The sequence below is a fragment of the Pholcus phalangioides genome, unplaced genomic scaffold (assembly GCF_987345545.1).
Source record: "Pholcus phalangioides strain wild (caught in Gottingen) unplaced genomic scaffold, Ppha-v1.0 ptg000002l_1, whole genome shotgun sequence".
Classification (NCBI taxonomy): Eukaryota; Metazoa; Arthropoda; class Arachnida; order Araneae; family Pholcidae; genus Pholcus; species Pholcus phalangioides.
The window spans coordinates 5,574,336-5,598,628 of record NW_028301595.1 but is presented as its reverse complement, the minus strand read 5'-3'; the positions used below and the strand labels follow the sequence as shown (position 1 = coordinate 5,598,628).

Below are 24,293 nucleotides of genomic sequence, written 5' to 3'. Positions count from 1 at the left end.
TAACGAATGCACATGCAGAATGTGTGTGTACATGGTGTGAACCTAACATGAAGTTTGCTTTCTGTTTAATTCTTGTTATGTGTAGTGCTGCCATCTACCATAAATTTCTCTTGACTATAGGTAAAGTGCAGTGATTAAATAATTGTACCATTGTAGGCCTCTCTTGTTGCTCTCTGTGGCGAGACTTTTTAAGGGGAAGAGCTGCTCCCATTTGCACCTCAAAGTTGGGAACCACAGAAAAACAAGCTTCAGCCGACCACTGTGATGAGGGCGGGGTTGTGAACCCGTTTTTTCTTTGTTTAATTATTTGATTTCAAACTGATTTTTCACTTCCTTTATTTCAGATCTGATGAGTCTCCAGCTTCGAAAAAACACAAAGCTGCTAAGAAGCATAAAAGAGACCGGTAATTGCTCTGATTCATTTTGCATAAAAGTTTTTATTTCTCATTATTATTCACATTCATACATTATTTACTATGAATTACTCATATGTTTAAAAGTGTGAATAGTCTTGCAATGTTTTGAAACTCATTGTAAATGTGTACTCATGAAATGTGCAAGTAAAGTTATATAAAGTTGTTATTAAAACACTTATATTTTACATATTTCTTCCTTTTACAATATTATGTATTGAATTTCGCAAAAGAATATGAAGTAGCCATTTAATGTTTTAGTTGAGAATGATGAATTTTTTATTTTGTATCAGAACAACCTTCAATTACTAGCAGAGAAGTAGCATGTAACGAACAAAATAATATTTAGAACCGGGAAACGGGGTGAATAGAAATGAAACTTTATAAAAGCACAAACACATATTCCCATATTATATTCACAAAAGCATTTTCCATTATCATGTTAGCCAACTGAAAAGTAGATTGAAACGAAAATTATTTTGTGTATATAATATGGGAATAAGTTTTATGCTTTTACAAAGTTTTGTTTCTATTCATCCCATTTTGGGGTAGTTAATTAACTACTTAAAATTGTATGCTTTTGGTGATATAATTATATAATGCTTCATAATTTCTCCAATGAATTGTATATTCATTATCTCGCTAAATTGTTATAATTAAAGTAAAATAATTGAAATAAGAAAAATCAACATAGTTTTCAGGAAACGTTCATAGTTTGAAGTAATGCGGTTTGAAAAATCTATTTATGGTCAATGGAATCTTCTTTTCTTTAGTGCAAGAGCTCTATTGTTTTCGCACCAAAAATTTAACAGAAGCTTGTGTACAAAATTTTTTTTTTGACCATTTAAAATATGGCGTATAGGTTTTTCACTACATAAAATGTAAATTTTTTTTAATTATAAGAACATTCCATTGCACTTTTTTTTCGTCTCTGAATGAGCTTTCATATTTAGCCTACCAGGCGCATGTATTAAAATTGTTAGACTCGAATCTCTGATTATTTCATTTGTATGCATAAACATTTTAAAAATTTGACCTTTTACCTTTTTAATGCTGTTTTCAAAGGGCGTGTTGAATGGAGGTAAATGTTACTATTATTTTTTTGTTTGATGATTTTTCAGTTTATAAATTTGTTTGAATCCTATTGATTAGTGATTATAGATAGGTGCTTATGTGTGTACAAGGTATGCTTCATCAAGAAAAGGTATATAAAATGTGTGTACATATATATATCAAATGTAAACTTTTTAGTGAATAAGTTGGAAATGAGTCAGACTTCTTTGATCAGACCGAGATCGAGAATCAAGATCAGTGCTTGTATTCTCAATTGTACTAAGGGATCATTCATGTTTTTTTAAATAGGTTTAACTCAATATCATTTGATAAATTAAATTAAAGTCAATTTTTTTAATAGAAAAAAAAGTTATACTGTTGAAATTTAAAACTCTGGTAACCTCCTGACCTGAATGATGCCAGATTTTTAAAAATTCCAAACATTTGAAAAATATTACAGAAATTGATTACCTACAGCCCTTTAAAGAAAGAAAACTAAGCATTAAGTGAAAAGAAAATTAAATTTAGTAATACACACTCCAAACTAAATAAAACAGTTCTACAGAATTTTAGTTAAACTGGACAAAGAAAACAGTGGCACGCCAATGCTGTAAATTTGAAAATGTGCTTCAAAATCTATGCTGGGAATTTGAAGGAACCAGATTATCAATGGCCAGACTTTCGAATGTCAACAACCATATATAGAACACTTCTTATGGTCATTATCTATCTAACATTGTAGATATAATTGGCCCAGCATAGGGAAATTAGCTACTCCAAGGGATGTAATGTACCTATTAACTAGGTTCTGTTTCATTTTTAAGAATTTATCCTTAAGAAAAAAAAAAAGAATGAAAAGATATATTTTTGATACATGAAAACTTATTCCTATAATGTTTGATAATTTTCACTGGTTTTCATTCACATTGATCAATTATTACACAGTCTAAGAACATTTTTCCCCCAAGTATTTTGTAGTTTAATTTTCAGATTTTTAAAATTTTCTCATAAAATTTATGCGCAAATGACCTGAATTTGTTCATTTTTTTACCTGTTGATTAATTTAAATATTTTCTTAATCTTTGCTACACACATGTTGGATGATTGGTAATGAATTTTTTCTAGCAATGATCCTTTGTTTCATATTTGCCTATGTTTTTTTTTTTCTTTTCATATTGAGAATTTCTCATATTCCATATTCAATTGTGAAAGGACTACATTCGAATTTGTTTTCTCTGTAGAATTTTTTTTTCCGATTTGTCTGGAGGTAGAAGAGATGCTGAAATGTTCGCATAATGTCATTGATCGCAAAAATTAAATTGTATTTTGGGTTCATTTATTTTTGCTTCGGATAAGTTCTTGAATTCCAAAAAAAACTTCACGTTTTTCATAACTCACTTGATCTTAGTGAATTCATATCTTTTGAGAAAAGCATTTGTCCTTCCTTCATCTTTAGATCTGATACACCTGATTCAAAACAAAAGAGAAAGTCGAAGAGGGTTGAAAAAGATAAAACCAAGCATAAAAAGTGAGTATGTGCTAATGTTACATAATACCAGGGATATGAAAAAAATCAATTTGGATCAGATTTTTTTTTTCACCTAATCTCTCAAATTTAATTCATAATTAATGAATAAACTACAAATGAACTATACAAGTAAAAAATATGAACATTAAAAATCGTGTTTTTGTAACATGAAAGATTCTTGAACCCGAATTAACTTCATGGATTAACAGTTTTCTTGTGGAGAAAAGTGTTTTTATTCATAAAGTCCACCCTCTTCAGAGTTAATGCCTGGTGGCAACTCAGTATCAAATATGATGCAGATATTTTAATTCACAATCAAAGGGTCATTCAGTATCAAGTAAATGTAAAACACATTCTATTGACAAGATTGTTTCTTGGTCAATTGATGGATGCATTTATTATGAAGTGTTTGACTTGCATGATGGTGCTTAATAATTTACAGATTTTTATTCTTTAACAGATTTAATGAGTAAAAAAAAGAGCAAACTCTCTAGATTTTTTAACTTTTTATCCAAGCAACCCTATTGTACCCATTGCAATGCATTGGAAATACTTAGTGCAGTTATATTTTTTACATTATATTTTACCTTATATTTTTCTGTAATTTTTTTCATGCACAAAATCTAGAAATAGAACAGCTATCTTTCTCCACTGTATCCAGAGATAAGATTCAAGTCTACCTAGTGATTCTAAATTAATGTTGAAATTGTAAGAGGTGATAGAAGCAGGGTATGCCGATTTAACACTTGATTTTTGTAACGAAATCTTTGATTTAAATCACAAAATTTTAATTTTGTTTTTTTTCTATACCTAACTTCAATGATATTGAAGTAAAAGTAATCTGGGCCGCGGTAGCCCAGGTCGGTAAGTACCTGGCCTAAAGTACCAAAGGATGTTTAGAGGTGTCGCGAGTTCGATACCCGGTTCGTCCTTGTCAGAAAACTTTCCTGACACAGGGGTACAACAAAAGTGGCAACATGACCTCAGCAAAAATTGCTACCGCAGGGAGTCCCCCATCGAGGGGTTAGAGCACCAACCTCTCGACGAGTATAAAAAACAAGCCTGCCGTTCGGAATCGGCAATAAATTATAGGTCCCGGTCTAATTAGCCCTCGTGTGCAGAAAATGACCGTGGTGCGACAAAAATGATCAAATTAAAAGTAATCTGGTATAGTATGTATGTTATTGATATGTGGTAAAGTTCATGATTAAAAGAAGTATAGATGATATTTGGGGGGTAAATATAGATTGGGACTTAATCTCTAGGTACAGTGCAAAAAGAAAGCTGCTCTATTTCTAGATTTTGTGCACGAGAAAAAATTACAGAAAAATATAGGGAGCTAAACTTATATAGCTGCTATATACCTGCACAAAGTATTTTCAATGCATTACAGTTGGCACTAGGTTTCCCTAATAAAAAACAGGAATAATTTTCTGTATAAAGCCTTGAATTCTATGCTTTAATTTCTGATTCAAAATAATAATAGATGTATAAATATTGTTGGGCTTTCGGCTTTACTTTCATATTAAAATTTTCGAGTTGCTTGTTTTTTTTACCAAAACTTATTAAATCTGTGAAAAAATAAAAATATGTAAACTATTAAGCTACATCATGCTTGTCAGAAACACATCCACCAATTGTGCAAAAAATAATCTTTTCGGTATAATTTGTTTTATTTTGTTGATGTGAATGGCCGTTCGGTTGTACGTCAAGTGAATCCCAAAATCTGTACAATATGTGATACTGAATTGCCATCGTGCATTTACTTTAATGAGGGGGGTCCTCACTTTTCTCAACAAAAAAAAATGTTAATTCATGAAATTAATTTAACGCAACGACCTTTCATGTTATGTTATATAAATGCTGATTTTTGTTCCTCATATTTTTTGCTTGTAGTTCGTTTGTAGTTTATTCATTAATGCTGGATTAAATTTGAGAAATTAGGTGATATGAAAATATGCATTATTAATGATTAACAAGATTTGTTTTAATTAATAAGCAGTCATAGAATGTGCAGTCGAATCGCAATAGCAAAGGCAGTAGATGGTGTTTTGGAGAGTGCACAATAGTGCTTCACCAAAAGCAAATATATTTTTCTGACTGATTTGTTGCAATAAGTGCAATCAACCATTCAAGGGTGCAGGGTATTGTAATGTGGGGAAACTCTTGAAAATCCCTTTTATTTATAATGTCTTCTCATGGTGCAACCTGGGTAATTCAAATTCCACAACAAGTCATTGTACCGCTTGATCATTGCTTGGTGCAACATAACTTTGATGGTCCTTCACCAATAAAAAAAAATAAACTCCAATCCAAAGGTGCATGTGCATCCTGGAATGGTTGATGGCATGTATCACAGCAAAACTGTTGGAAAAATATATTTGTTTTTTGATGAAGTGCTGTTGTGCACTCTAAAAACACTCTCTACACCACCTTTGCTATTGCGATTTGACCACACATTCTATGAACAAAAATGCTTGTTTTAGGAGGTTTTGATCACCTTTTAAAGTTTGTCCCATGAATTTAGGAACCCCCCACATATTTACTAGATCTTCTATATTTCTTTTACTCACAAACTTTACCACATATCAATAACATGCATACCATACTAGGGCACTTTTACTTCAATATCATTGAAGTTATATCAAGGGAAAATGAAATCTTAATTTTGTGATTCAAATCATGATTTTAACATATTATACAGCAGCATTCGAAATCATTGGTGGTCCACTGGTCTGAGACCACTGATTGAAGAATCGGACCACAGAGAAAAAAATTGTGGTGGTCCACAGGACCAGTAGCGCAAAAGCTTCGCACGTTTCTCCACGGTGTGATTCATTGATCATTGAAAAATCCTATGGGAGAATTAGACTCACCAAAATTCACTGATTCGCAGTGAATTTTTTATGGCTTTTTTGCATTCCTTTAGTGATATATCTCTTCTGAATGCTAATTTATTAGGGGAAATTTATTATTATTTTGAACAGATTTTGTTTAGTGGACCAGTCATGATGCGTGCAGACCAGTAGGTTCACTTGTCTGTGGGACCAGTGTTTTTTTATTTTTAAATTTTAGCACTGTACAGTGTACCCTGTATAATATAAGTAAATAATATAAGTATAATATGAGTAAGAAGTAAATATAAGTGTTTGTCAGTTATGATCCTGTAACTCAAAAATTCATTTTATTAGGGATAGGCATGCCCGCCGGACACATTCATCTTCATCATCTCATAGTTCTAATGCATCCAGAACTGGGGTTCATGATAGTAGTGCTAGTGATGACAGTGCTGTTAAAAGTAAATCAGTCTCTACAAGGAGTTCTGCCTCAGAGGATGACAGGTATGCTTATTTTAAAAACTTTGTTATTAAAAAAGATAATTTTATACAAACTGTGACTTGTACCGATTCGTTGGGGGTTCCGGGGGGGTGTGGGTGGGATGCATGTGTGGTGTAGCAGTAGTAGGTAGGGCCTCCAAAAAATTGCACGGGGATCCATGCTGTTCTTAAGTCAGCCACCTCGTTGGGCAATTTGCCTGTTGTGGCGTTGTATTTGTATTAATTTTGTATTAATTGGAATTTAAACAAAATCCTCTATTTTATTACAATTCTACAAATGTGTAAAAAAAACAATTTAAATACATGATACAGTATGTGCATTCCACTTACGAAAATACTATATTATCGCCTAAGCCTGCATTTATTCTTGTACCACATGCAACAAAATAGGTGTACTTGCCTCTGTATTCTCCATTGACTAATCAAGTAAAATTGTGCAATTAAATTTGGAATTGATATAAAAAAAATCAATCGCACATGGAAAAATAGAGTGAACCGCCACACCATATAGGAAAATGAAACAGAATGGTATTCAAAGTTTCCAATGTTCCCTTTCTTCTCCAAGCATCAAATGTTAAGGTCAAACCAAACAATGGATTTTCTCAAAAACTTTAAAAAAACTGTAGGGGGCCAAGCCAAGTTTGGTCGTTGTAATGGATTCAATGATATTTACAGGGCTCGGCACTGTCACTTTTTTTAGAAACTACAAGTAGTCACTTATAGTCACTTTTATTACGTATTTTCAGGCCCAGGTCATTTTTTCACTTTTTTTAGCAAAAAAACCTCTGTCTCGCGCGCTTTTCTGCTGTCAGTGTTTTTCTTTTCTTCAAGGAGGAACTTTACCAGTTCAAGGTTCAATTTTCTCCCTCCCTTCATTGAACTATGATCGTTAGCTCTCTTCTTGTAGAACCCCTATATATGAAGGCGTCTTATCTTCTCTGGAGCATACCGTGTGACGTCAGCATAACTTGATTTCAAGGCGCTTGGAAAGAAAGCTCCTTGGTTAAAGAGTCATTTTATAGGAAAGGTGACAACCATAACCTGGTCAGAAAGAGATAGCGTAAAAGGCGTACTTACAACAAAGAATTTTTTCCCCTCTTCTACTACCATTCTTTCTTATTTCCCCCACGCGTGCTCACTCGTTCTTTCATTTTCATCTTATTTTAAAATTGATCCTTTATTTTATTTGTTTTAAAATGTTTTAGTCCTAAGGGCTGAATTCCTTTCTTGGAGCATCGAGCGAGTTACATTTGTTGTTTATTCTATCGTTACTTTTGTTAACTTTTTTTAATATTTGAAATGATGATTTAAGAGAGCCCGTGCAGAAACTAAGTTACGCGCAGCGGAAGAATACCAAAGTGTGCGTATTCGTATTATTAATACGTATTAAGCTTATTATTAATATGCTTTGGAGAATACTCTTGTAGCTGGCCAAGGTTTAAGACAATTAAAAAAAAATCATCCGACTGAAAATCGCGATCTATCTAGAATTAATTTCATACTATTTTTCTAACTGGATTTAAATCTCAGCAAGAAACCATAGCCCCAGAGATGATCGAAAGGAGAACTATTTATGAAAAGATCACAGATTCCTGCAATTCAACGTTTAAGCTGGGTTTTCCTACAAGCAGGTTTCCCGTGCCGCGTGCAACGTGATTCGCCCAGCGCGACACGCCATCCACTCACCAGTAAGAAAAGCAGCATGACTGTTTTCCTACAGAGTGCAATACGTCTGACGACAGCGCTTTACGTTGGGCGTGATTGGCCGACTGCTTCTGGAGGAGTCAAATGCGTCGTGCGCCGCGGTTTTGCCCATATTCTCTTCACTCTTGTGTGTTTTCTTTTCCTTCTCTTCAAACCGGAGCATGCAGACGACAGTATAGCCGCTCTGATCTGATGCGCCTCGCTAGGAAAACACAAATGCGTATTGTGATTATGTAACACGTTTCTGTCGGCGCGAAATAGTCTAATTCGCTTCACGCTGTGCAACAAACCTATTCCTAGGAAAATCCGGCTTTAGTTTAACACAAGGGTTTCCAAATCAGATGAAAATTGGTCATCGGTCTGATAAAAACTCAGTTAACGTGCATGCGAGCCGTAAATAGAGGCGGATTTAACGGTGGGCACACCGAGCGCACCTTTGGCCCCTACTTTACACTTTTTTCCTAATTTAAGGGGCCTAATTTAATTTTTTTTATGCCCAGGGCCTTCAACAATTGACCTTTATCCGCTTCTGGCCGTAACTTAATTTAGAGCATCTTCACGATACTTATTGTTCACTTAATATCGACATATTGCGCTCCATTCTTGGTGTTGTGTAAAAAATCCCTTTTTTAGACCTTGGAAGTTATTAAAATGTTTTTGTCTCGAGTCGCTGTTATGACCGCAATAGGAGAGGACTGGGTCTGGTTCCTCGGGTGTTGAACGAGGAAGGGTGTCGAGTTTACTCTTTCCATTAAAAAAATGGATACCGGTCCCGGGCGATAGTATATTTTAGTTTGTACTTGTGGGCCGGGTTGCTACATACCATGATCAGATCCACAACTGTGGGAGAGGGGGCAATGCCTCGAACGGCATTTTTGATGGAATGGTATATTCAAGAAAAGGCAATAAATTTCTTTGCAAAATTATCGGTTCACAGTCAAGGGGCAGTAAAATTATGTTTCCCCCTCCAGAAAAAAATATCGCATTACGGCCATGGTAAATCGGCTGTCCCGGGTGGGAGGCGAATTCACTGTTTTTGTTCATTGAAAATTACGGGAGGAGTCAGAGCTAACGTGGTGACTTTTTTTTGCGCTAAAATAGGTAGCCCTGACAGCTGCATCCATAAACTCTATTAATCGCATTTATAAACCCTGTATGTCGTCGATTCGATTTTTGTGTTCATTTTATCCTAATTTTCCGTATTTCCCAATATATTTCTATCGATTTTCGCATATTGCCACATATTAGGTTGATTCATATTATAAATTATATATTTTTTTGTAATTTTATGTGCTCTTTGTCAGCCATCTTGAATTGACCACCGCAAAATGGCGATTGATTGGCGCGGATTGATCGCCACGTTGGTGCTCACGAGGTTCACGGGAAATTTACCGAGGAAGGCCGCGGAGTCTTTTTCTGTTAAAAATTACGAGGGGTGGGGCCAAAATTATACTGTTTCTGGGTAAAGGAGTAAATGTTTTTTTTGCAGGGGTGTATGTTGTGTGTAAAAAAAAAGAAAAATATATATTTACAAATTTTTCTCTCCAAAACCAAACAATTTCAAAACTGGTTTATTTTCCCCCTCACCCAAGGGCAGTATTGTTTTGGTGCCTCCCCCCCTCCGCCTGTAAAAGAGTAGACTCACCCACCCTTCCCAGTCCAGCCATAGGTGGAGATAGACTTGAAGGTCTTAGGGGTGCGGCAGATGGCAATTGATATACATCAGTAGGCTCTGCTATTGACGCTGGGGGGAGGGTGGATTGCCCTCCCTCAACGTATAACAATTAAAATAATTTAGTTAGTTTAATAATTAAGTTAATTTAATAATTTAAATACTTTATTCAATTTAATAATTTAAGTAATATTTTAATTTAATAATTTAAAGTAATATTGTTAAAAATTTAATTTTATAGTTTTTTTAATCATTATAGTAAATTTCTTAAAATTTGTTGGAACGTATTATACAAACCTAGGTATGTAAATCAAATTTGTACTAGTTAGAAAAGTTTGAGTACATTTTGTATACTGTCATTCATAGCATAACATGAATGAAAAATCCACTAGACTGTAGATGGGACAAATTCTCTCATCAAATTTTGTGTTACTTTATTTTTTTTCCTTCTTTGAATGTGAAAACTTTTTCCCGTTTTGAAGTTTTTCCTGCGTAAATTGATTTTAAGATGGGTTGTGGAAAGCAACATTGGGGAAAGGCATTCCTACTGTTATTTAGAAAGGATGTAATGTTACTCTCTCACACATAGTTGTTGATAAATTTGATAAGTTATTCAAAACTTTTCTGGTTAGCAGAATGCGTTTGAGTTTGATTTATTTCATACTATTATGTAAAAAAAAAGCAATTTTGAAGAGTTCCATTGAAATACAAAGTTTAGTAAAAACTAAATTCAATTTCAATTCATTCGATAATAGTCAAAATTCATTGTCCATTTGGTCTCTTTCTAAAATTATTTTGGTCACTATTTGGTCACTTTTTTAAACATTTTGGTCACTATTTTCACTAGTTTTGAGGCCATGATCCGTGCTGAGCCCTGTATTTACTGCTTGTTATATTGGATAAAAAATAACATGGTGGAAATGTGAAAATATTTGGGACCTGTCTTACCAGTCGTTATAACGTGCAGCAACTGTGTTCAGTTTGTCCGTATCCATTTGAAAAAAGATTTCTCCAATTTAACAGAGATGATTTAAGTTATGCATAAACTTGCCATGGTTGTTTGCAGTGAATTTATGGTGTAGAAGAATTTAAAAAAAAAGTAACATAGGCTTCTAGGGCTAGAAATGTGTCAGCTCTTAGCCCCTTTCCCTGGTAGAGCACTGGTGTCATCAGATGATCTCTCGGAATAGTCAACGGTCAAATCTACAATGTTGTGCTATGCTTGAGCAAGGCATGTTAAATGAGGCATGTGAACATGTGAAGAATCAAACTTCTAATTATTCTAAGCTTTTCTTTTACATGTGTTGCATTCATGTCTAACACCATTTGTTCAAAACACAGTTAATGCCAATCCCGTCATTTGGAGGGAGGGTCGCGTCCGTTACCTCCTATCTCTCCCCATTCCCCCCCCCCCCCCCCCGGCTTTAGAAAATACACTGAATATATATATACATACACACACATTGAGTACATGATGTTTGCCCCCTCGTGGAAAAAGTTGAAATGATGGCCCTGGTTAATGCATTAGTGAATAATTGCAATTCTGATTGCAATTCTTTTAATTGGAATACACATACTGTCTATGTGAGTCTGACATTTATATCTAAAAGCTATGTACAGCAAAGATAAAAGTCTTTTTTTATGTCTGATGACACCAAGTTTTGTATCTCTCAAGCACTTATATATATATGTCTGTCTGTCTGTTTAAATTAAGCTAAGAGGGGGAGAGACGTTCTGATAAGAATTGATACTAGTTGAATATTTTAGGAAGAGCAATTATCTTTTGATGTTCTTAATGCTAAAAACATCCACATTCTACAGAATATGACTCATAAAATTAGCATAAAACAATGTCAAAATAGATATTTACAGCAGGAAAAATTGATAAAAAAGAAGACATTGTTATGAAAAAGTTGAAAATGGGCAAAAAAAAAAGGAATTTGTTGCACAAAATTGGCATTATGGCATTCAAAAATATTCTTCAAATACGATATTTCACTGATTGCAACCCATTGTATACAAACGAAACAGGAAGGTAAACCAAAAACACTTTTTTTCCCTTCCAATCCTACCATTATGTTTGACATGTGCATGACTTTATTGACAATTTTGCTTTATTTTGTGCAGGTCATCTTCAGCATCAAGACGTAAGAAACAATATTCATCCAAGCATTTCAAATCACACAAAAGTAGCAAGAAAACATCTAAAAAATTTTCTAACGATGAAGAAGATGACTATGCAAGCTCTCGAAGATCAAGGAAAGACAAATATGAGTGGGCTAAAGTGAGTGCATTTCTTTATTTCTCAATTATCTTTTTTTTTTTTTTTTTTTTTTTTGTACAATTTTTTATTTGCTTGCTCGTGTTGGTATTAAATGATTGATTGCATTGCAGTTTTGAAATTGAGGAGCCATCAAAATATTTATTATAGAATGAATCAAGGTTTGAATTTCTTTTTTCCATTTCTGTTGCATAAAGCCTGTCCCAGACACACTGCGCAGTGCCACTACCCTGGACAAAACAAAAACTGGTATTGCAGAGTAGTTCAGCACAGCTTACAAATTTCTTTCATGAATTGCAACTGAGTGGATCTTGTTCATCTGAGTATGATACACAATGTTGGACTGTTTGCCATCAGAGTTGCCTGTGCTGTACTGAACCAAACCACCATACAAGATTTTGTTTTGTTCATCACGGTGCTGCATGATTGCTTTGAACCCAGCTAAAAGTGGCGTGATGTCTCTGAGAATGCATTTAATATACACAGTTACGAACACATTTTTTTCTATATGAAGAAGATAAATTTTATTTAATGATCAGTTTTATTGGTTTTGAGGGTGAATTATCATTTGAGAAATAATGAAAATTTGCGCAAGTAAAAAAATGTCATCCAAAGTGGGACAAAAAAAAAAAAAAAAAGAAGAGAAAAACTCACTTTAAGTATTCTTAAAAATAGGAATGATTCAGGTCATATATATATCAGGGATAAGCGAAGAAGCTGCTTTTTATGCACTCTGAGCAAGAATTCTTATGTTATGCATGTTGGCATAATTTGCATGACTTTATGGTGTTTTTTTTTTCTTTTTTCTTTTGCTGCAAGAATGGTTTCGCAAATGGAGTGTGTTCATTGTGAATTGTGGGTGAAATGTTTTGTGTAACTGTAGTCAGACCCCCCTTTAATTATATTGAATTTGGGTACACAAATTTTCACATATAACTAAATTTTTTATGTTCCTTGAATTTCACATTGTTCTTTGAATGAATCAAAACTATCTCATCATGTTAACCAAACTTTGTATTTCAGTTCTGTTAAAATTAAGGCTGGTCTGATTAATTTATTAGTCTGTTCAATTGATTGATCCATCATTAATTGAGGCTAAATATTCTACTGGTGCTAGTTGACTGGATTAAAATGAGTAAAAATTCAGTGTAGAACTTTCCTTAAAAGTTTAAAAACTAAATTTTTATTTGACAATGCTCATTAGATTTTTTGTGAGAATTGCGTGATTATTTGACTAGAATACTATGTGTAGGAACGCATAGCACATTCTAGTCAAATAATCATATTCATAAAAAAAAAATCGAGACATTTTATCAATGCAAAATTCACCAAAATCACACTTTAAAACATTGAATTTTGCTTTTTCCCAAAAAGTGCATCGCACCAAAGTATTTACACCAAAATCACAAAATAGTGGAGCAGCATTAAAAAAATAATGAGAATTCTTCCCCATGAAACATAGCTAATAATGTCACCTCATTTTTAACAGAAAATAATAAGTTTTAGAAAATGATGAGATACATGAAGCATCCAATAATACGACCAAAAAACAGGCAAAATTTGAAAATTTTTTTCTTTTTGTCTCCATGTATGCAGGTGGTCTTAATTTCTTAATCTATTCCTGTATTTATTTATTTATCTTTTACAAATAGGTGAATGAAATGAGAAAGAATTATAGAATTAATTAATATAATATAGTTAGCAATACTATGTTTGTTAGAAATGGTTGGGCATTTGAAAATAACTGATTAGAAACTTGATTAATTGATTGTAGATTTTCATCTATTTAAAATTTTAATCAATTCCCAGCTGTAGCTAAAATGTATGAGAATTCTGATACTATCGAAACTTAGGTGCCAAAGATGGTTTTATGAAAAATACTTGTATTAACCATATTCTCACTGAGCAAGTTCTCAATAGTTCATAAATAGAATTTAAGGAAATCTATTTGCTTCTGATAAGCAAATGAAGAAAAAGATTAATCTGAATTGTCATAAAATCTTCAAAATAATGTCATTTCAGTAACTGAAGGATTTAAAACATAAAAGCTCTTGAGAATTTCAACCAATCTGCGATCCTGTGCGTTATAGAAAGCCACAGCAAAGTCATGGTAATGACTTTGAAGGTGGATTAAATTATTCCTCCATGAACTTCCCCTTCCATTTTTTTTTTCTTATTTGTTTCTATTCAGGCACAGTAAGTAGAAAATAAGAGTGAGAATATTGCCAAAAGAATAAGTATAATTTTCTCTTCCTCCGATTTTCTCTATTCTTGTAAGTTCACTTATGATCCATTAAAATTATTACAATGCAATTAAAAAAATTGTCTATGCAGCTTACCTGTAAAAATAATTGAGCTTTAAGCCCTATCGCAATTTTATTTTTCTATCGGTATGGTTATGGGCCTGAGTATGAATAAATTTTATCTCTACTACAATTCTATTTTCATACCGATTGATTGATCCTTTCTGATTAGATACACGTTTGATAGCATAACATTGATGTTAAAATGTTATAGCTTTGAATGGTGCACCAATTTTTAGTTAAACGAATTTGTAGTTATGTAAAAAATCATTCATCTTTGTATGTCTTTCCTGTGCCGCAATATGATCATTAACTAAGTGGATGCCATTCGCTCTGTTCTGATCTTAATGGATTTAAGATTCTGTTCTGATCTTAATGATCTTAATGATCATAATGGATTTCTTTTTCCTTTTTTTTTTGTTTTTAATAAATCAATATAAATGCCCACATTTTAAATTTTACTTCAGAATGTTTTTTGCCAAAGTAAAATTCTATCTCTCTATATCCAGATCCAGGGTTTACCAGCTCAATTGTGTAAGTTTCCTTATCTAATTTCGTTTTCCCTGATTGCCAAAATCTAACATAATTTTTTTTTCTTTTTTTTAATTATGTAAAGTCTTTATTTAAGCTTTCATTAAAGTTTATTTCAATAAACTAATTTCACTTAATTTTGAAAAATCTTAGACTATAAATTTAAGACATGTATTCTTATCAACTTCACACTTATTCGCTGTTATGATTCAAGTCAAGTTAATCTCAATTCTATCCATTTTATCTTGACATCTATCTGCAACCCACAGGAAAAGATGTTTTGTAAGTATAATTCTTTTGGTATGAAACATGTATTCTCTTATCAGTTTTTGTTTCTCGTTGTACTTGAAGATTTTCAAGACGCAAATGCTGGATATTGTTTTGATTGTCTTAATCTGGAGAAATAAATTTCCTCCAGATTAGATGTTTTCCTTTTTTTATCACTGTCGCAGCTGCCCTCACCTTCCAAAATCTTCACATGGCTTTCTGGTCAACAGTGAAATAAATATTTTAATGTGTTGCCATGATAGACAAATGCAAAATTCTATGTTTTTCTGTTTCTTCTATTCTCTTCCATGTTTTCATTTACTGTTTGTACACATGATACAAATGGAAAATTTAATGTATGATTAAGTAAAGTATATTAATTAAGCATATAGTAGTTTTTTTTGTGAAGTATTTTGAAAAGACTTTGATACAATGCTCATGAGAAATAGGCAGAAATGCAAATAATATGGATGTTAGTAACAGACATAATGTTTAGTAAAAGATTTAAGAGCTTGTTCAACATCATGGAACATTTCATCAAATCTGGGGACAGGATTGAAAATGGCAATGCAAGGGGGTATGCGATTAATGCACTGTTAGCATTTCAAGATACCAGAATGCAACTTTTTGTGTTTTTTAGTCCAAGTACAAAGCCAAGTTAGCTTTTTTTTTTATAGAATTTGCCAAGAAGTAATAATGTTACTGCAGCCAAAAATTTATTTATTACTGTTTTGTATTTAAGACAAGAAAGTGTTTGTGGTCCTTTTATTTTGAATGTTTTGTTTTCTTATTTATATACTCTGCCCCAAAAAAGAAAAAAATATATATATAAAAAAATTAGTAATGTGTGTGCAATTCATTATAATAATGGTTGCAAAATTATAACTGTTATTTTTTGCTGTAGATGTGACTTATTTGCAAATATTTCAAGTAAATCTAAGTAATCTAATAAATATCTAAATTAAATTAAATATGAATGGAGAAAATCATCAAAAATTGGTGAAAAACATTGTCTCAATATGACATAACATTATTCATTTCGTGGAAAAAAAACTGTTTAGTACTTCATAGTCTTGCTATTTAGTTGTACAAGTTTAAATCAGGCATGGTTTCAAGGAAATGTGTTGGGTGTGTTGTGATAAATTACCTCAGTGACAATATACTCTAGGGTTAAAGATGTTCAAAAAAGTAAATCCGTCCAGTGTATTCATAATACTTTATGGCACTAATTTCTTTTAATGACTAAAAAGGCTGTGTAGATAAAAGGCACCAGATACCTGATCTGATACTCTATTCAAACCCGAACAAACAGAAAACCTCTTTCTAATAACCTGCATCAAAACTTTGTGGGCTCATTCCTCAATTCATGCCAGAAATATTTCTTAAAATCTAGCCTTTCTGAATCAAGCCTCTTCTCATCAGAAGAATGTACAGCTAGCTATTTGTCTGTCTGGTTTATATCTTTACTGGCATTGTAAATTGCACTGTTTATGCGTTTTTAATTGAAGACAACTTTTTAGCCATAGTCTTTGATTATACTTTGGCCATACTTTGATGCATTCCAAACAGTTGATTTTGAAATGTTCAGCCCAAATTCATGATAAATTGGATGTATTGATCGTGATTTAACATTGCAAGATGTATAAGCTTCTCAGCATTCCTTGAGATTGTGTATTTAGATTGCTGTGTGCTTTTTTCAAAGGCCCTTTAAACCTATGACTTTCTTTCAATATTTTTTGAATACCAAAGGTGTACTACAGTCTATGTTCGATTTTACAAACTGGTTCTCTAGTCCTGAACAATACTCATCACAAGGTCCCAGGTTCAAACCCCACCGGTGCCACAGTGGTGCTCGGCTGAAGTTGGTTTTCCTTGGTTCCCAACTTTCAGGCGTGAATGCGAGTCGTCCTCCCCGTTAAAAAAACTTGCCACAGAGCGCAACAGGCCTACTAATGGTACAAATATTTAACCATTACACTTCACTTCTGAAATATAGATGGCAGCACTGAAAAATCGGACACAGCACTAGATATACACTCAGACTGTTAGGTACACACACTTACACTTTCGGCACAACTCATTAAGTAGTAAATTGCCCAGAGAGCGATAGACTTGAGTTGTGTCCAGTTTGAAGAAGTCCTGAACAATATGCCATTTCTTTAAATATCTTTCCTACTTGTGATTTTGTGTACTAATTGTTCAAGTTCATTAAAGCAAACATTAAAATATTTTTCCTCACTGGCTTTTGTTACCCTTGAAACCACTGTTTCAAAGCCACAATTTTAAAATGCTTCGAAAATGCATCTACAATATGCTAATTGGCTATTTAATTTTTAAAATTAGCATTCCGGCATTTTTTCTCTGTGTTTTAGGTAAAATTTTTTTTATCATTTTGGGTCAATGTTTCTCCCCCCCCCCCCCAATTTTTTAAATGATTTTCAATTTACAAATTGTAGTATTTATATTGCTCAGATTTATTTGAAATACATTTGAAGGCTCGTCTTCACAACCACAAAAACCTTATTTTTCCACCACTACCATACTGGAATTGTATTTCAAAGTTTTAGAAAATGTGTACCGTGTTGGACAGAGTATATATATATATATATATATATATATACATATTTATACAGTTATAAGATGCTAAATACCCCATATTTGATACACATTTATTTTTCGTCTTTTTATTTATTTATTCCAGTGATTAGAGGTATGATACTTCTGTGTTTTCATTAATCATTATTTTTGTGATTCAGACGTAAATTTTCTGTTTAATTTAGTTTATTAGTCTAGTGCTGCCAGAGTGTTCCCTCTGGCTCTTTATTATTTGTTGCAATTTTGCTGATTGAACAAATGAGTGAAACACAAGTGAATTAACCTTATTAGTTGAGGTTCCACATTCTCTATATAAGGCTTTGAACAGTGAATGTGCTTCTTGGAAGGGATGGCTTATTTAAAATTTGTCCCTTTGCATTGAAAATTCTGGTTAGAGTGGATTTCTGAATTATCGGAAATATTTATTCCTACATTCATCATACTATGCATACGTAACCTAATCTAATTTCCCATTCTTTTTTAAATAGCCAAATGACCTTTGTTGTTTTAATTCCCATTTCACTATGTTATGTTACACTGTATATGCAGTGAAACCTCAATTTAACAATACTCTGCGGGAGAAAAAAAAATACATTATCATTGTAGAGGGCTTATTGTGAGGTTTCATTATCATCAGGCGCTAGTTTTATAGCTAATTCAGCTAACCCACATGGGGAAAAGGCTTACATCCCAGAAGGGACAGAGCCCAGGTCTTGTCTGGTAGCTAACTCAGCTGGTTGTTTCCACCATGTATAATAGTTTCCTGTGCACTACTTTTGGGTAATACACAGAAAACAGCTTCACGGCAACTTCATTAACACTTTGGGAGGGTAGATAGTCCAAACTAACAATGCTATTAAACACTCTCGGGGAAACAAACACAGGTGAGAAAAAATATATTGAAGGTGGGTTTTGAGTGAAACATAAATATCATTTTAGTGTATATATTGTATTAAGAGGAGTTTAACATCAGAGTATCAATAATTCCAAACAAAATTAGGAAAAATATCATTATAGTAAGATTTATCGTTATATTGAGTATTGTTGTAGCAAGGTTTCACTGTAATACATATCAACTACAGATGTCCTTGCTTTATGTGATTGATTGGTTCTGCAAAATGATTACATAAAACAAAATTGTTTAAAGTGAGTTGAATTTAACATGGGTAAAATGAGGATAGGGGGAATAGTTTCTCCAAGAAAGATTTAGGAAAAAAAACCTAGCAGCAAAATAAATTTTTGTGAATTAATTAATTATTTAAACTTATAAATAAATCTCATTAATTTATGCTATGTGAATGAATTTAATTAAAAAATTTTACTTCTCTTACTGTCTTCAAGCAAATAGTGCATGAACTAGTTCTGGGAAGCATGAATCTTTTCTTTCCTGAAGAGCCTAGGATGATAGGTTGATAACTTTTTTTAATGAAACTGTTAAGATTCAGACGAGGCACAGCATTCTTCGTCTCTCTAAAAATTGATGTAGCAAGCCAGAGAATTCTGAATATTCCTCACAGATATGAAAATTTTAGCCTCATTTGAACCATTTCTTTTTTATTCAAAGTTTTGATGACATTGCCAACATATTACCAAAACATGCCCTCTAGTGAGTTGAATTTTAGTATTCCATGCACTTTGTTGGGTTTGAGGATGTAGATTTTTGATGTTTGAGGATGAGACAGATTTTTATCTTTAATTTGCAAGCTCATTTTAGAATTGGAATCAAACTCCTGGCCAAATTTTGCAGGTTGAAATTTCTTACATTAACTTCTCAAAATCATATTATTGGAAAAATGTGTAAAGTGTGGCGACAGCGCCATCCAGTGGTGGACGCTGTGGCCACTGCATGTCCGCGTAATAGGAAAAAAAGTGCGCTGCGTGATGGTGGAACTGAATCTTTGAATTGTGGAAGGAAGTGTTTGTCTTCAACCGCCACATTCCTTCTACAACAAAAGTGAGATCTCTCACTCAAAGTGAAGGGTCTGTACAGGGTACCATCTATAGACACAGAAGTGCACTATGAAACTTTATCTTATTTGTCTTGTTTGTCATGCCTCAATGCTTAGAAATTTTTCTGTGTGCTCAATCATATTATGTATGGGCAATCGACTTATGAAGTAAATATAGCAGACCTCTGTCGGTGGATGCAGAGAGGGAGGATAAAGTAATTGAATAGATTATTTTTTCCATTCCCCTGCCTGATTTCTACATATTAACATTTGAAAAACTGCGCGGGTGAATTCTGCTTTAGTAGAGAAAAAAACTTCTCAACAAATGCTTAATTTCAATCTAAAATTTTCAAATGATAACTTTATCCTTGAAATTTGATTTTTTTTTGAAACACCCATTTGCACAGCATGGGTAGAAACAAAGTATTATTTGCATTAGAAATTGACAAAGAAGTTACATTGTTTTATTTTGTAATTGAATGCATGATAAATTAAAGGAAGTAATTTTGCTGCATTTTATGTGATTGGATAAGTACAAGTAGAAGAGCCACTCAAGTTTAAAGTTTAAACAGCACCAGAAACTCAGATTTTTAAATTAAAATATTTCTAAATGCAAAACCTATTACTGTATGAAATCAAAAATATTATGGTTAAATTTCCTAACCCAGTAGACAATTTTTGAACGGGAACATCCCCCCCCCCCAACCTCTCACTTTTTAAAAAATAAATTAGTTTTCAAATTCAATGAAAACACATGGCACCACAATTTCCTGTGTATAATTCACATGTTAAAATTTCATTCATCAATGAAGGAATGGAAGGGATTGTTTTCATGTTTTTATAGAAAAAAATTCACACATGTTTATTTTCTGGCATCTATACGCCATCTTCAAAAAAAATTTTTTTTTTTTTACAAATTGATTTGTAGTAAAATTATTATTTCTAGCCAAACCTCTCTCATGGTGGAGGGGGGCTGCAGATAATATGCAGCAAAATATAATCTGCAAATTAGAGACAGGAATTTTATGATAATTTGTTTGATCTACTTTATTTCTATATGAATAATTGTCAAGAGGATAGCGTTTCTTATTTTGTTTGAATTAATATGTGAGGCTCGGAAAGAAAGTAGTGATAACATGTACATATATCAAAAATTATTTATTGAATCACTTGCTGATTTTAACATTCCTTCAATGCCATATTTATGCCTCATCACCACAATTCTGGAGAATGGTGGACATCAGCAACCAATGCCGCTTGATGCATGAGCTCATTCAGGCACCTTAGGTACATAGGAGGGCCTCATGATTATAAGATATGCTACTACGATTTTCGAGGATAAATAGGCCACGAAAATAAGTCGTGCCAAGCCGGAAAACATTCTAAGTTGAAAAGTTATAAGTGAAATCAGCTGTATTTTGTTGTAAAGAGCAATGCAACAATATTTGAAAAAAATTTGATTTAAAACAAGATTCAAAGAAAAAATTTTCACTTATAGTTGTAGGGTCATATATGACGCCAGTGTCATCACTGCTTTTTTTGCCAGCTCTTCTATCTGGTATATCTACTTTGTGATATTAATTTCACGATAAATGTTATAAATCAGTGAGAGATTATCCATAATCAGCAGTTATTATGTATAATCACCAATCATCTTGGTAAGTTTGATCAATTTCTCTACATTTATCACTTTTCCCAGCGATTATGCATAATTCACAAATGAAATTGGTAATTATAATAAATGTGGAAGAAATCACACACACACACCCTGAAATATCACTTAAACTTCAACCATTTATCAGTATCTTCCGAACCTAATGGGTGCACTACTTATACTTTGTCATAAAAATGAAATTAAAATAAGGGTTTTGGGCACATACAGCCTTATAAAACAACACTGTTATTAAAAGAGCACTGTTATAAAATTATTGAGTTTTAAAGTTGCGGGAGTGGGAAAATCATGTTTGCCCGGGCAGCAAAAATCCTAGCTATGTTACATAATCACAGGTAAATGTGACAAATTTGCATTAATTGATCAAACTTGCTAAAATGGTAAGGGATTATGCATAACAACTGGAGACCATGTATAATTACCAGATTTATCACATTTACCATAACATTATTATTGTGTTGGCAGATCCGTCATTTGAATAGAAATAAATTCAATTAACCTTCTGAGTGAGACAATATACTAGGGAAACAGATTGTGTTTAACGCAAAATAACAAGAGAACTACAGGTAGACATGTTTCGGCACTGTATTAAGGTTCCTTCTTCAGTAGCCAAGAAAAATTGAAAAATATCGAAAAAGCAAATACTCCATATAGTGGGAGTTACTCACTCTTCAAGACAGAGTTAAAATGAAATGACCAGCAACATGAAAAAAAGGAGGAGGAAAGAAAAATGATAGAGCCAATCACAGACGAGAACCTGATAGTGATGCCGATGGAGGAAAAAATTATTGTAGAACTGTTGCCAGATTTTTGAGAAGGGTGGTGTGCTAGTTAGGTTGTTGACCAGTTGGACAGAAGTCCAAGTCTTGGACTGCTACTAATCATTCCACATCTGCCAAAACTCAAAACCAACTGGTCAACGACCTAACTAGCACATATCTAATACCCTTCTCAAAATCTGGCAACAGTTTCTACAATAATTTTTTCCTCCATCGGCATCACTATCAGGTTCTTGTCTATGATTGGCTCTATCATTTTTCTTTCCGCCTCCTTTTTTCACGTTGATGGTCATTGCATTTTGACTCTTTGTCTTGAACAGTGAGTAACTCCCGCTATATAGAATATTTGCCTTTTCAATATCTTTCAATTTTTCTTGGCTACTGAAGTAGCCAAGAAACATGTTCCGAAACATGTCTAGATGTTGTTCTCTTCTTTTTTTGGGTTAAACAACATTTCCTAGTTATACTGTCATTTGAACTCACTAAAAATCTTGTGAAGGAACATTATTTAAGTTTGCGTTATTAATGCAAGAATAAGATTTTTTTATGTGTCTGATGAAATTGAAAATCTCGAATCATTTGTGTTGTTATTATTGTGTTTCTTTCTGAGCTAACATAGAGGGTCACATGATTGTGTGCTGAAATAAGTCTTGTCATCCATGTGAACTATATTTCGTCTATGTCACAGTTTTGTAGTATTTTTGTTTGCTTGCGTTGTTAGTGAACAATTTGTTTTTAATTGTTTATTTTGTGAAACTTATGATGGCCATATTTTGATATTCAGAAAAAACAATATGCGAAGACTCATCCGTCAAGGCATAAGGAAGACTCTTCTAATGCATCTTCTGAAGAAGAAGAAGAAGAGTCCTCTGAGGGGGAGTATTACCGCAAGAATTCAGTCCATGGGAAATCTAAACACAAACGCAGGAAAGAGAAACAGCTTGTAGATATGTCAGGTAAGAAAAAGAAGAGAGATTTGTCACCCAAGGAGGTCAAGCTACTGCAAAAGTATGCCGAAAAGAAGAAAAAGAAATATTCTAGACATTCTTCTGCTTCATCTTCCTCATCATCAGTCTCAGAGATAATCATTGATCACCATGAGAAAAGGTCCCATAAATATTCTGAATCATTGGCACCACCGTCAGCTGGCAAGTCTTCTCATAAGAGGTAAATTCTTGATTCAACCTAATAAATTAGTATAAAAACGTGACGTGAAGTTGTCATTTCTTTTTTATGTTTCCTCTCAAAGGCAGCAAAATCACTACAGCAGAACCTTGATTATCCCAGTTGATGGTGGGGGAAGGGGATCATAAATAACCAAATATCGCTGTTAAAATTCCAGGAATGCAAAATGAGTTGTAACGGGGGGGGGGGGGTTCCTATTTGAAGCCTTTTAAAATAACACATTTTTTTGAAATGAACCCAGTTTCAATGAAATCAGTTAGAGATTGTGTGTGAAACCTAATATTGTGAATACTTTTATGCAAATAAGCAATTTCATTTACAATGGAATGTGCATAAAATTACCATAATTTCCTGCAAATAAGCTGCAATCAGAAAAATTGTTTGAGAAAAAGTTATTATATAGTATGACTTGTATTACTTAAAAATTTATATGATATTTTCTTTGGTAAAATTTTTTTTTTCACTTCTACGGCTGCCAAAAATCTGATTTATAACACAAATAACACAGCCTCCTGACTGTAATAAAGAACTACCAACTCAATTATACAGGGTGGTTTAGCTCGAATGGACTAAAACATGCTCTTTACAATAGTATCTCGGATCCCCATGTGTTAAGCAGCAAACGTTCATCACTCACAATAAAAAATGATACGTGAAAATAATATTATAGTTGTGATTGTACAAAGCCACACTATTCCTCTTTCAAATGATACCAAGAATGCGTAAATTGTAAAATAATAGAATGGATTAAAAAATTACGATATTCAATTGGTTGCTAAGTTGAGGGGTTAAAAAAAATTTAATTTTGTACATTTGACTTGTGTTTAAGTTCTTTTTGATAGTTTTATAATAACACTCATTAAACATTAGGCATTATCCTGGTGTGAAAAAATATATTTTTTAACCGAAATGAAGTTTTTTTATAAGTTATAAAATATCTCTAAATCCAAAAATGTGTTTTGATTGAATAAAATTCCTAAAAATTATCTCTTGAAGCTATTTTAACCTTAGCTTTATAACAGG

General features: G+C 33.0%; 1 protein-coding gene across 9 annotated transcripts in view; it reads left to right on the top strand.

The window, feature by feature from the left end:
• Positions 1-24,293, top strand: part of Srrm234 (Serine-arginine repetitive matrix 2/3/4) — a 103,963-nt gene that overhangs the window by 56,672 nt on the left and 22,998 nt on the right. For all 9 annotated transcript variants that reach the window (XR_016193358.1, XR_016193355.1, XM_089237305.1 and 6 more), the window contains 5 exons: positions 345-404; positions 2,923-2,994; positions 6,186-6,335; positions 11,836-11,992; positions 22,870-23,252. Coding sequence is in view for 7 of the 9 variants with exons in the window: in XM_089237305.1 (XP_089093431.1) it covers positions 345-404; positions 2,923-2,994; positions 6,186-6,335; positions 11,836-11,992; positions 22,870-23,252 (822 nt within the window). In the remaining 2 variants the exon portion in view is untranslated. The remainder of the gene's footprint in view (positions 1-344; positions 405-2,922; positions 2,995-6,185; positions 6,336-11,835; positions 11,993-22,869; positions 23,253-24,293) is intronic.